This window comes from Scaptodrosophila lebanonensis, unplaced genomic scaffold (genome assembly GCF_003285725.1).
Source record: "Scaptodrosophila lebanonensis strain 11010-0011.00,11010-0021.00 unplaced genomic scaffold, SlebRS2 tig00001412-arrow-pilon, whole genome shotgun sequence".
NCBI classification, from domain to species: domain Eukaryota; kingdom Metazoa; phylum Arthropoda; class Insecta; order Diptera; family Drosophilidae; genus Scaptodrosophila; species Scaptodrosophila lebanonensis.
In genome coordinates this window covers 401527-414924 of record NW_022060739.1, presented here as the reverse complement: position 1 = coordinate 414924, position 13398 = coordinate 401527, and the positions used below count along the sequence as shown (strand labels likewise).

The following is a 13398-nucleotide window of genomic DNA, read 5'->3' as shown; positions in this document are numbered from 1 at the left end:
ATGTTCAGGGGAGCACATATGCAGATGAAGTTTGAAACATCGGAAATTTAATTATTTTACATAAAATCATATATGTATACAAAAGAACCGTGCTATTTAAATGAAAAACTACGTTTTAGTGACTTCAATATTGCAAATACCGACAATATTGTAAATTATCTAAGTACGTCACAGGCTTGGCTGTTCTGAACGGCATGCTATTCAAGAAAATGCGTAGTATATCGGAAAAATTAATTGTTTTCTTAAAAAATATGCAACTAACAATATCAAATGTTCGAAGTGCAACAAAATCCATTAAATTAAACTCTGAATTCTATAAAAATTGGTTCATCAAATAATTTGAAATTTTATCAAAGAAATTGAATATTAGGAAATAACAAATAATTAAATTATTGGAAGAACCAATAATGTATGTTTTTAAACAAACTTAAGCTTCCCTAAAGTAAATATCCCGGTTTTAAAGGTATAAGTAGAACCTTAAGATTGCACAGTCCTCTAGAATATGCGCTGCTTAGTTTTGAAGAGACATATGTATAACTTTTATGAACTGATTAGAGGCATCACCCAACATTTGTGTACACTTCTATTAAATTGGACATTTCTGCACCTCCAACAAACCAATTAGGCAACTATTGACGTACTTAATGCAAGTGATTATATTATTAAATGTTTCTGTTTGATTTTCTACAAACTCAAAAGGTGCTTCAAAAGTGATTTTCATTTAAAGAAGAGTAAGATTGCCAGCAGTTCTTATAATTGTTGACTTTTCTATTCTTAATTTTTCCAAAGTGGATTTATCTCTTAATTCTCTTCTTTTTTTGCCTAACAGCCGTACGAGATGTACCAGTGGACACACACGGAACAGCCAACCACCTCGCTGCCCTTGACACCAGGAAAACTGGACAAGGTGGCCGCCTGGCCCTTCTCTAGCACGCCAGCGCTAAGCAAAGCGCCAGCAACAAGAACGGAAACAGCCGGTGCGGATAACAAAAGTCTGCAGCAGACTCTGCGAAAGCGTTTGCTGAACTGCGCCACGCTGGCCGAGATGCATGCGGTGGTTAACGAGCTGCTCAGCAGCGTGGATGAACCGCCGAGACGCCCGTCAAGACGTTGCGTGCAGTTGACCGATTTGATCAACGCCAGTGAATCGACCATATATGAGTACAACAAAACACAGGGAAGTGATCATGTGGAGGTTGCGGACCACAGAAGCTACGCGGATGCGGAGGTGCAAACGGATGAGCTATCCAGCGAAACTTGTCAGTGTGGTGCGAAAAGGAAACAGTCATCAGTGGAAAAAGAGGAAGGGGAAGGAGCTGCATCTGAGGAAGGAGCGGAGACACAAAGTAAACCGACAAGTCCGTCCGCTCCTCCACCCCCACCGCCACCACCGCCTCCTTCACTAGTACCTGCACCACCTCCCCCACCCCCGCCACTAGCACCAGCACCACCGCCCCCACCGCCACCCCCTGCGCTAGCGCCTGGACCTGCTCCTCCACCACCACCCCCAGCGCCCACCCTTTCACTTAGCACTGGCCCAGTGCCACCGCCGCCGCTTAATAGCACAAAATCCGCCTCAGATCTCTCACCCGCACCTCTCCCCAATCCGGCCGAGGGCAATTGGTTTCATCGCACAAACAGTAAGTATTTTATTGCAATCTCGAGCAACCAGATTTATGACTAACATCACTTCTAATTCTGCAGCGCTGCGCAAAAGTGCAGTCAACCCGCCCAAGCCGATGAGGCCGCTTTATTGGACGCGCATTGTAACGTCCGCTCCAGCAATACCGCGACCACCCTCCGTGGCCAATTCTACAGACAGCACGGACAACAGCGGCAGCTCGCCGGATGAGCCAACGAGTACAGCATCGACGCCGCCGCCGCCCGTCAAAGAAATCTGGACTGAAATCGAAGAGACGCCGTTGGACAACATCGACGAGTTTACGGAGCTCTTCTCGCGCCAGGCCATCGCGCCAGTAAGCAAGCCGAAGGAGCCGAAGGTTAAGAGCTTCAAATTCATCAAAGTGCTCGAGCCGAATCGCTCCAAAAATGTGGGAATCTTCTCGCGCAGTCTCCATCTGCCGTCACGTGAGATCGAGCATGCCATTTACCATGTGGACACATCGGTGGTCAGTCTGGAGACGCTGCAGCAAATCAGCCATATCAAAGCTACGGAGGAGGAGCTGCAGAAAATCAAGGAGGCCGCCGGTGGCGAACTGCCACTTGATCATCCAGAGCAGTTTCTGCTGGACATTTCATTGATCTCCATGGCCACCGAGCGAATTTCCTGTATCGTCTTCCAGGCAGAATTCGATGAAGCCTACACGCTGCTGATGCGTAAATTGGAGACGGTGGCCCAGTTGTCGCAGCATCTCACCGAAAGTGAAGATCTCAAGCTCGTGTTCTCTATTATTTTAACTCTCGGTAACTATATGAACGGTGGAAATCGTCAGCGTGGCCAAGCTGATGGCTTTACGCTCGACATTCTGGGCAAGCTGAAGGATGTCAAGTCGAAGGAGTCTCAGACAACGCTACTGCACTTCATCGTGCGCACATACATCGCCCAGAGACGCAAGGAAGGTGTGTATCCAAAGGACATACGCCTGCCCATACCAGAGCCGGCGGACGTGGAGCGAGCGGCGCAACTGGACTTCGAAGAGGTCAGGCAGCAGATTAAGGATTTAAATAGAAAACTGAATAGTAAGTTGGATGAAAAATTATTCTTAAATTCGTTTTTAACAGAAGTGAATATATATTAGCCTGCAAGGAGACCACCAAACAAGTGCTGAGTTCATCCAGCGAGCAAAGCTTAGAGCCTTTCAAGTCCAAAATGAAGGATTTCATGATCAGTGCAGACAAATCCATGGCCAAGCTCCATCAACGCCTAGAGGAGTGCCGCGAGCTTTTTCTGGAAACAACACGCTTCTATCATTTTGCGCCAAAAAAGTCTTCACAAGCATTAGCATACTGCACGCCAGATGAATTTTTCGACTACTGGACAAACTTTACTAACGATTTTAAGGACATTTGGAAAAAGGAAATTGATGCGCTTATGAATGATTTGTAAGAAAAAGCGTCAAAAAGCTCGTTTTATTCAATTAACATTCTTTATGTCTACAGGTTAAAGAAATCTAAAAAGGTGCAAGATGGAAACCAACGAGCACCGTCTACAAAGGTGCCAACCACCGAAGTGTCCCTAAAGGAGCGCATGCTGAGGCGACGCAATAAAAATAAATAATTAGCAGTAGCACATACCCAAATTAGTTGTAAGCATAGGTCGCTTTAGATAATAGCATTGCTAAGCAAAAGTTCTCGTTGTACCGAGTATTTCATTATGTCGATAACAAATTTTAACGCTGTTAAATTAAAAACCGCTGTTAAACTAAAAAAAAAAAAAAAAAATCTTTATTCCATCATTTTGAAATGAATTCCGTTCACGAAACCGAGCGCTGCCAGATAGCTGCAAAATGTTGCTGTTGCTCATTTAAGCACAGCTGATGAGCAGTGTTTATCAGCGCGCAAAACAAGTACATTTGGAGCATAGCGGTATCGGGTGCATATCGATAACAAGAGCTGCAGCATCGCTAACCCCACCGGTTGTGGTTTGTTTTAGAATTTCCCGTGTTAAATGCATAAAACGTTGGAAACACACCCAAAATACACAATTGAAGCACCGGTAACCGAGTGAAGTCTAAGGAACGTATCCACCATGTCGCATAGAACGCGCCGCAAGCATGTGATCAAGGAAATGATGGAGGACGACTATGAGCTGCCAAAGGAACAACAACAAATCGTGCGCGTGGTAAATACATAGTTTATGTTTATTATACATTTAAACGATTTAAAAGAAAACTGTAAATCAGATTAGCAGTCGCGGCAACAATTTGCTTGAAGTTGAACCATCAGTAGCACAGTCGGAAAACTTTCTAGGTAAGTAGCTTGGCAAGATTACGAACTTCTTGTTGACCAACCTTTATTATCCGCTCTTTCCAGTTTCTATATCCACAAAGTTTCGCAAGAATCTGTGGGTCAAGCGCGGCGACTTCATTCTGGTGGATCCCATCGAGGAAGGTGACAAGGTCAAAGCTGAGATCTGTAAAGTGCTTACTCCGGCACATGTCAAGGAGTACACCAAGGCGGGTGTGTGGCCAGAGCGCTTTGCCAAGAAGCTGAACGCGCCGCCACCACGGTCAGGAAGTAATAGCAGCGATGAGGACGATTTATTGGCTCCCAACACAAATCGCCCAGTTCAGGCTGACGACACAGAGGACGAGACGGAGGACAGTAGCGATGAAGACTGAAGTGTACATAATACCTATAGGTCTACTATTTAGAAATAAGACATAAATTGTTTGTGCATTACAAAAGTTTACCTTTGTATTTTTTGCTTACAATTTTTTCTTTTTTTGAAACAAATAAGTGGTTGTTCACTTGAAAAAAAAAATCAAAAATAAGGACTAATTACTCCTGTTAATAGTTTTGGTTTTGTTGTGAAGTGAACGAACATGAATCCAATTGTGTTTTGCAAAAGCTACAAAGCCTACGTTTTATGATAGCGCAATTCTGAGATCTTTCTTATCTTAATCTTAAAAGCGTTTTCACTGGTATTTGAGTTTGTTATTAGAAAATATATCAGTCTACTCCGCAACCTCCACCGTATAGTTCTCATAGGCCTCGTCGTCCTCCTTTTCTTCTCCATCATCGACTTCGGTGACAGCTTCATGCTTCTTCCTCCGCCGCCCCTCATCATCGACACTGCTGCTCGGCTCCTCAACAATAGCCGTACTGGTTATCCTGGTCGCAGGCGCCGTACCTCCATCATGCTTTGTGTCCAGAGCCAGCGTCGAAGGACGTAGCTTTGTGAAAGGAAAGTTACTAAGATCCTCTATTTGTGGTGTGTGTACGGCCACCAGGTCTGTCTGCGTGCTAGAGCTATCGCGCGCCTCCGAGGAATAATCCACCACCTGTATGCTCTCATCGCTGTCCGTATTCGTCACATACTTCTTCAGCGTGTCCTGCGGCAGATTGCACACCATGGTCAAACAATTAACAATTGTGCCAATCGAGCTCTGTAGCTGTTGCACCTGATCTGTAAGCATTGTGCAACGCTTAGCCAGATCATTTACCACGGCCGCAGAGTTCTGATCCAGGCACAATTGTCCACTGCTGGCAACCTGCGCGGGCTTGCCCTCACCCGCTTCCACACTGTTGTCCTCGTCGCTGGGTTTGGCATCTATCTGCATGCTAGAAACTTTCTTCCACAAGGCATTGATGGCCTGCATCTGTAACTGCTGTATCTTGCGTTCATTCTCCAGCTGTGCTTTGGTCAGTAGCATGTCCTTGTTGAGTTTGCTGGGATGTAAGAGGTAAGGATACATAATTAAAGTTGATACAGCTTTTCGAAGTGAAATTGAAATAGCTCTTTTAACAATAAGTTACTGTTTTATGGATACAACGACTACAAATTTTGAAATTGAAATTATTGATCAACAAAATAATAAATCGCTACATGACCCTAAAGTCTATACATAAATATGTTCTTATATTCGTTAAATGTAGTGTGAATAATAAATGGACTGTTGAGAGTAATTAAGTTATAATTGGCTTTTTCAGTCATCATTTCACCAGATAATTTTACAACCCTTTTTCCACCAAAAGATATACCCAAAGCATGTTACCACTTACTCGATGTACTCATGCGTGCGTTGCTTGTGCAACTTTTCGGCAATGTCTTTAGTTTTTTTACGCGTGTGATAGCCACGCCATATCTTTTGTATGGTCACAGCAGACGTTTCAGTCACATGCTCGTTCAGACGCTCCGTGCAGTTCAGGCTGTTGTTGTCCTGCTGTTGCTGTTGCTGCTGCGTACGTTGCGCCGCCATCTTTCGTATAGTCTTGAGCTTCTCAAGATTGATTTGATCGCCGTCATCATCGGTGCTGAAGTCGCCAGCGTCTGGCATTGATTGCGACGACTTGTCCGGCTGTCTTGTGGTATTTTGTGCCTGGTGCGCCTTGCGTGGGCTCGTGTTGGGGCTCTGGTTGCGCCTCAGATTCGGGCTACGCATGCGTGGCAAGTTCAATTTGTTATCTGTGGTTAGCCGAGTGAGAGCAGACATTTCAAATTTACATACATTTCGATTGACTCTGAATAATTTAAGATTTTCCAAATTTCTGCCCCTGTCACTCACCTTTATTTTTGTTCACCTTTGTTTTGTGTAGCTGCGTGTTGAGAGCCGTAATTGTCGCGCGCTGTGCGACTGCTGCAGGACAAACGTCGGGACTCATAAGCGTCTCAGGCACAGGCACCATTTTGGAGGCGGCGGCCAGCGGTCCACCAGCAGGCGTTTGGCCAATGAAGGTTTGTTCTAAGCAACAATAAACTAGAATATATAGGCCTGCTTTGCGATATGGACTTTCAAATAGCTACCGTTGTAAGGATTTGGCGTTATGTTGCGTGGTGTTGATTCCGTTGAGTTATAGGTCTTGGTGGTTACACTGCTAGACATGCCACTGCTCGCAAGTGAAAAGCTGTCCAACGAATCAGTATTCTTGATATTTTCAATCAGCGACGTCGACATCTGTAGGGTGTGCGAGTGGTTGGAGCCATTGTCCATGGAACTATTCCCATGATAGCTATTAACCATGGACTCTGGTGAGCCTTGGCGACCGCTGAGGCGTGAAACTGAAACAGCAACCGACATCAGTTAAACTATTTTGGACTTAACTTACTTAAAGGCTCACAACGTGGCGACTGAATGCGACTTGATGGCTTCTTGCGATTCGAGGAGGGCGACGTGCTGGCCGAGTGATTGGCATTATCCATAATCTCTTCCTGTAGCTGACGCTGGTGATGCTGCGCTTTGCTGAGTATCAATCGCAGCTTTCGATCGTTTTCATTCTCCAACGCCTTCCCCACCAGTGGGCAGGCGGAGCTCAAGTATTTGGCCAATGCTGCCTGCTCCCCGACGCGAAATTGACGACCACGCCCCTGACTGTACAGCCATTCCGCTTTAAGGCTCTCAATGGGATCGACCACATACCCGTCGATGAACTTCAGACTCATGCACCAGTTCAGCACAAAAGGACGATAGTCAAAGCCGCTACAAGAGCAGCAAAATTTAGTAATCGGTATTACTACTACTATAGAATTTACTTACTCCAGGCTATTGGCACCCAACGTCATGTTCACACAGGGATTTTCCGTTATTGAGATGCTCTGCAAATTATTCAAATGCGACAACGTACATATTTCATTAAGGTCAAGAATATTATTCTTGGCAAGCGTCAGCGTCTCCAAAGAGGCAGGCAAATATTTGTCACACTGTCGCAAGTGTGTCAACCGATTGCCGTGCAGATTGAGTTCACGTAAATTGCGCAAGAACGATATATCCGATATGCTGCCTATGCTATTCTCTGCCAAATTTAGGCACTCCAAGTTGATATTTGTATTGAGATGCTCAATGGTTTTTATGTTGTTGCCTTCTAAGTTCAACACACGTAAGTGCAAGCATTCTTTAAGGCCCTCAATGGAGAGTATGCCATTGAAGGAGAGATTCAGTTCACGCAGGCAGTGAAGACGACAAACGCCATACATGCGCAGCAATTGATTTTTGCTCAGCGAGAGCTGCAAGCAGTTTAGAAAGTTAATTACAACTCAATTTAAAATGTGAATTCTTTATGCATACTGTTTCAATTTTGAGATACGAGTCGATGTTGTCTATTTTCTGCAGCTCGTTCTCGTCCAGGATCAGCTTACGTATGTTTTGCGCATCGTCCTGCTTTGGCACCTTTTTCAACTGCTGCTTGGACAAGTTCAGCGTCTGCTTGTCGCTGCAGCTCTCGTCGCCTGTAAAGGAAAAAACACGATGTAAATAATGATGACTTCATCGGCTGTGCAAAGGAATTGCTGAAGGGGGTGGAAGCTAGACAGCTGCGCGCAGGTGCCTTCACAGGCTTGTTTGGTAGACGCTGCGCCCCAAAAGTAGGCAATGTCTTTAATTGCTTGCACCAAACTAAATTATTTTACCATTAAATTTACAATAATTTCGTCTACTTACCACTCATTTTAACTTTCACAAGCAACAACAATTGTTACCAAATCCAGATGCACCAAACAAAAAAATCACGAAAAATCAATGTTGGGGAATTCGGCCGCCTCCTTTTCAAATGTTTATGCGGCTGTCTGTGCCTTTCTGTATTGCGATTTTAAAAACAAATGAAGGAGCTACAGTCCAAGTAATTACTTCAAGAAGCCGCTGCCAATGCAGTTGTAGCCATTATAACCGTAGTCTAGTATTAGCGCTTAAAATGCTAAATTACAATGAAATAGCTGAACACAGCGGCGCGCAGTGATGAGCGAACCACAAAGTTTTCAATTTATCGATACATCAATAGCGAGGACTTGCGACTTTTAGTGCTGATAAACAGCTTAATTCAAACATTCACTTTGCAACACTAACTGGCACAAATTCAAACAAAATACGTTGTGTATGTGTTTTAATGATCGTGTGTAAATTGTACAAAATATAAGGAAATTGTGTAATTTTATGAAATATAACAAAGTAACACATATTTATAAAGTTCGGGAGAAATTGCTCAGCTACTTATTCTGCACAGCTGCTGTTTTGTAGACCTCGCTTACAAGCTGGGGCACACGCTCTAGATCCTCCATCAGTGCCATCTCCTCGCGCAAATTGTTTAAATACATGCGCTGAATTTTGCGCACCATGGGCGTAATCACTTTGGAGCTGACTAGATCGTCCACGGTTAACGATAATCCCTCAGTCTGCACCAAAGGTAGCACATCTTTACGTGCCTTGTTCTTCGAATGTGTCGCTTTATCATACGTTTTTGTATTCGTGGTCTTGGGAGCCGACTTGGGTCGTGGCAATTCGGGTGTGTTACGCTCATCACACAAGCGCTGTGTGTGCAGCAAAATCTCCCTTTTGTCCTTACGCAGCGCGTTAGGGTCGTTTATCGTCGGTAATCTTAAAGACGATAACGTCATATCCGAATCCATAGACGACTCCTTTAGCACCAGCCGATCCGTAAGATCTGTGAGCTGCGTTATGGACTTTTTAATCTCCTGCTGCATATTAATTTGGGAGCGCACCATAGTGCGCAAATCCTCTCCACTCTTTGCGCTGATCACCGTGTGCGTTGACTTGCGAGTCTTCTTTGAACCGCTAGTGGAATCACTGTCACTATATAGAAGTGACGAATCATTTAGTGGTAATGGAAATTTGGCATTAAAGCGTGCATCTGCATTCTTTAGGTGTTCGCGCGCCGACTCCAGAAAGCTATAAGAAGTCTTTGGACATTTGTGTAAGCAATTGTGTTGGTGCTTCTCGTGACTGCGAGACGGATCGTCGTTACCACAACCCATCTGTTCAGCTCGCTCATTGCTGTTGTGTTGATGAAAGTTCTTGTTGGAGTATAATAAGTTATCCCCCTCAGCACCTCCACACATCGGGGAGTGTTCATGTGTTGATGGCCCCAGCAGCTGATGCTGATGGGTTGGCAGCGATGTCATCTGATGATGCCTATTATACCGTGATACATCAAACGGTATATGATGCGGACATAAATGGGTTCCGCCATTACTGCACGTCTGAGTGGCTTGCTGTCGTTGAGTGGGCGCTGGAGGTTCTTCCTTGGTCATCCGGACAATTGGGGGTGTGTTGAGAGAAGAGTGTGTGCTTTGGCATGGCTTAAAGTCGAATGATTGCTCAGATGGACAGTGATCATGGCCTTGGTTGTTCATTACTTGTCCTTTAAAGTGCCTTGCGGTATCCTTCTATGATTACGCACTTAAAAGACGAGCGATAATATTGTCTTAACCTTCCACTTACCGATGTCCACATTTTTCCATAGAAATGGTCACGTAATTCCATGCGATACTTTCTTACTTCATCCATGGGCCAAGGCGGAACTATATAATGTTCAACTTGTCCTCTCTCACTTTATTATTTTCATAACTTATAGACAGACTTACAAACCCCCAATACACAAAACCTGACATATTAATCAAAGGGTTACCGTTTCCATATAATGCTCGAAAGAACGAGTGATGATTGTGTGATCGGGTGCCAGATGCGTATCGGCCATAATAGCCAGTCGATATTTGTCGCCAAAACGATGCAGATTCAGCGAGAGACAGGTCTTGGATTGTGGGGGACGGAATAGCAACACATCCTCGACACGTTGACCCCAGGTGGACTGAAATTCGCTCGTTGCGCCATAAATCTCCGTTATGGTGATAGGAAAGTTATTTGAGAAGAAATTGATGAAGATCTTCGTGAGCACATGCGGGAACAGAGCGGTCAGCACACTATACTTGGTCTGTCCAATAGAGGCCAGATAAATAATAATCTGTTGCTGCCTAATTCCCTCCACAATCGCATGCAGCTGTTGGGCATGCAAAGCATCCGGCAGACGAAGTGGCAACTGCAAGAACACCACCCCACCAATGTGGTCCAACTTATCGCCCGTACGATCAGTGAAGTAACCCTTCTCCACGGTCCGGCACGTTGTATTCAGCAGACTTGGCACCGGCAATTCTTGCGCAAAGGTCTCCAGATAATCGTGCACCGCACCCGCCAAGCAGGTCAAACTAAAGTCAGACTCACGCAGCTTTTCGCCAAACTTATGACGAGCACGCAATGCAGCACCATCTATAGACTTGCTAAAGGAGACAATCTTGCGACCCGCATAGGATTTCTTGTGCAGAATGTTGAGCTCCCGCGTAGGCTGCACAAACAGCACTTCGTAAATGTTTCTAGGTGCCTTGAACAACTCATAGCAGATCTTCAGCAGCTCCAGCTGCGCGTAGAGTAGCAGCGGGACATAGAGATGTAGTCGAGCGCAATAGGTGTCCGTGAAATTGGTGCGTCCGCGAAAGCAAACATCCCAAAGAGCCATTAGCTCGCAGTAAATGTGATAGGGCAACAATAGCACATTGTTCATATTAAGGCGCCACACAAACTTGGTCCACGCCTTTGCGATGTTGGCTGGCTGTAGGCTGTGGCTCAACGCTGCTGTTGCCAACTCCCAATTGAGATTTCTCTGCTCACACTCACGTCTTAAAATCGCTTGAATGGTCTGCAAACGACCCATGCCATTGCGATAGCCACTGAATCTTCGCTGCATCTTCCTACGCATATCCATCGTATGCCTATAGCCCAGCACCACATTCACGATGACAATCAGGGCTAACGACAACAGCTGGCTAAGATCGCGCACCTGAACGCGGGTATATCCATCGGGGGTTTCCAGCGATTCAAATTCGTAGATGAACTGTTGCCAGCGGCAGACGACGAGACGCACCAAGCGCTTCACCAGCTTACGAATGTGCTGTGGCTGACGCACAAAGTGAGAAAGTTGATGACTAGGTGGCTGATCTAGCTCCTCCATATCAAGCACAGCACGTCGCTCTGTGTCCTGCAGCTGGAGCATTTCACTAACATGCAAGTCATCCTCCTCCGCAATTATCAAATGATGCACTTTTACCAAAATGTAATATCTCTCCGGTGAAGAATTCGCTTCTGGCGACTCTCCTTCCGAAGTCGAGGTATTTGCTAATGTGGTAGGTATGACGATCACCTGCCATTGTGGTAGGTCGGAGGGTATGTATTTGGTAGCCAATTCGCTTACATACTCCTGAATGTTCGATTCGTTGACCGCACGGCCGCGATACTTGTGGGTGCTGAGCAGAACATGGTTATTGATACTGAAACCGCTGAAGAACAAAAGTATTTCGGATTAAAATCAACAGCATATGATAAAATATATACTATAGAGTGAAAACTCTTTTAATGGACAACACTTTTGTTTGGACGCCCCTCTTAGGCAGACACTTATTCTAGAACTTTTGATCTGTGTACTAAGTATTTAAGTGTCCCTTTAAGCGGACAATCCTCTTGAGTGTTAGGTGAGTGTCCGGTACAAAAGAGTTTTCACTGTATGTACAATTATACGAAAGCTCTAACTTAAAATCATAAAAATGAAAAGAATGGATAAGGAAATTAGAATTGTAAATTGTTTGTTTTTGACGAACACCTTTTTACAAAACATATGTACATATATGTATATAGAACGTTTTTCGATGGACCTCCGCAAAGGAGGTGAAAAAGGCATTCTAAGAACTGCACTTAGCGAAATTCTTGTATATATAGTATACCGATTTCTCTTGTGGTAGAATCTTATTGGCTCTTCATTTCGTTTACCCCAAACCTTTTCAGCCATCGTTGAATCGCCATAACCTTTACACCCACCTGCTATCGTTCACCCATGCGTATTGACCCCAGCATGTGACCAGCTTCTGGCGCAGCTTGGGAAAGCGCAGCATGCCCGTCTTGTCGCGCAGGTCCGTCAGCTGAGCGGCATATTGCTGCTTGATCCGTTCGAAACAGCAGGGTCCCTCCACCTGCAGCAGAAAGTGAAAGATGCCTGCATTCTTGGGAGTGTCGATCATGCTGCGTATCTTTTTCGAATTGGATATTGTCAGATTGGGATACTTGATGCTCAGCACGTAGTTGGCCAGCTCGTTGCCGAAGTGGGCGCCTGGAAGAGCGAAGGGAGAGCATGAAATAAAATATGCGATGCTTGAAATATTCCGTCGTTGTTTTGGTTTTTACGTTCGCTCTTTATCGCCCCACAGCTGACATTCCCGCCATTGCGTCGCTTCTTATCAGTTGCAAATTTTTATGAGTAATTTGCTCGGTCAAGGTTCAGGCTGCCCGCTCGTCTGGACTGCACAGGTAATCTGCACAGCGTCGCGTCTCTATTTTTATAAGTAAACAAACCCAAAAAAGTACAAAATAAACAGCGTGCCCACCAGCCTGTGCTTATCAGCCAACTAACAACTTCAGTAAACGATCTACCGACCAATCCCTAATAGTATAGCCCAGGGGGCGGCTACTCAACCCACGCGTCGTTTATTTATAGTCGGTGCGTTTGAAGTTTGATTAATGTGCTCATTTGCCTGACATAATCCCTTATCTGTAACGTTGCAGGCCGATCGTAACGATCGGGGCGAGCGCGGGTGTTGCATGATGGGGTCGGACATTGGTATTTTACTCACATAGAAATGACAACAGCAACAAAGGCAGCAACAACAATGCCAGCAGAAAGCAGAGCAACGTCTTCAGAAACGACTTGAACTCTTGCCAAAGTCTGCAAAAAGTAAAAAGTTAACATTTTTATGGAAATCTTACTGAGGAGATGTAGGTCGTACTTATCCATAGTTCGGCAACTGTGAATGAAACGTTGCACGATGCTTTGTATAAGGTGCTTGATCTATATGTACCCTATATATAGTATATTGTTGTTTATATTTTATTCGTTACTGTTGCTGCCTTATCAATCGATTTTCACGTTCCGTTCGTCCGTTCGATTCTG

The 13398-nt window shown here is 44.9% G+C and overlaps 5 protein-coding genes across 7 annotated transcripts in view; 2 read left to right on the top strand and 3 right to left on the bottom strand.

The window, feature by feature from the left end:
* Positions 1-3335, top strand: part of LOC115632047 (protein cappuccino) — a 38820-nt gene extending 35485 nt beyond the window's left edge. For all 3 annotated transcript variants that reach the window (XM_030529019.1, XM_030529021.1, XM_030529020.1), the window contains exons 6-9: positions 830-1640; positions 1705-2700; positions 2760-3063; positions 3121-3335. In XM_030529019.1, coding sequence (XP_030384879.1) covers positions 830-1640; positions 1705-2700; positions 2760-3063; positions 3121-3238 — 2229 coding nt within the window. In that variant the 3' untranslated portion in view covers positions 3239-3335. The remainder of the gene's footprint in view (positions 1-829; positions 1641-1704; positions 2701-2759; positions 3064-3120) is intronic.
* A 249-nt stretch (positions 3336-3584) lies between these two features.
* LOC115631081 (probable RNA-binding protein EIF1AD) lies at positions 3585-4370 on the top strand. Its single transcript, XM_030527728.1, has 3 exons — positions 3585-3802; positions 3864-3930; positions 3994-4370. The coding sequence occupies exons 1-3, from the start codon at positions 3710-3712 to the stop codon at positions 4299-4301; spliced, it is 468 nt and encodes a 155-aa protein (XP_030383588.1). The 5' UTR covers positions 3585-3709; the 3' UTR covers positions 4302-4370.
* LOC115631080 (centrosomal protein of 97 kDa) lies at positions 4352-8308 on the bottom strand. The gene is made up of 8 exons (XM_030527727.1): positions 8058-8308; positions 7686-7846; positions 7158-7624; positions 6742-7100; positions 6428-6682; positions 6189-6365; positions 5686-6088; positions 4352-5352 (listed from the first exon to the last, which is right to left on the bottom strand). Exons 1-8 carry the CDS (start codon positions 8062-8064, stop codon positions 4638-4640), a joined length of 2544 nt encoding a protein of 847 aa, XP_030383587.1. The 5' UTR covers positions 8065-8308; the 3' UTR covers positions 4352-4637.
* A 171-nt stretch (positions 8309-8479) lies between these two features.
* LOC115631194 lies at positions 8480-9991 on the bottom strand. The gene is made up of 2 exons (XM_030527884.1): positions 9852-9991; positions 8480-9796 (listed from the first exon to the last, which is right to left on the bottom strand). Exons 1-2 carry the CDS (start codon positions 9915-9917, stop codon positions 8600-8602), a joined length of 1263 nt encoding a protein of 420 aa, XP_030383744.1. The 5' UTR covers positions 9918-9991; the 3' UTR covers positions 8480-8599.
* On the bottom strand, positions 9901-13391 carry LOC115631193. Its single transcript, XM_030527883.1, has 4 exons — positions 13235-13391; positions 13082-13173; positions 12273-12561; positions 9901-11737 (listed from the first exon to the last, which is right to left on the bottom strand). The coding sequence occupies exons 1-4, from the start codon at positions 13240-13242 to the stop codon at positions 10027-10029; spliced, it is 2100 nt and encodes a 699-aa protein (XP_030383743.1). The 5' UTR covers positions 13243-13391; the 3' UTR covers positions 9901-10026.
* Positions 13392-13398: the final 7 nt, after the last annotated feature.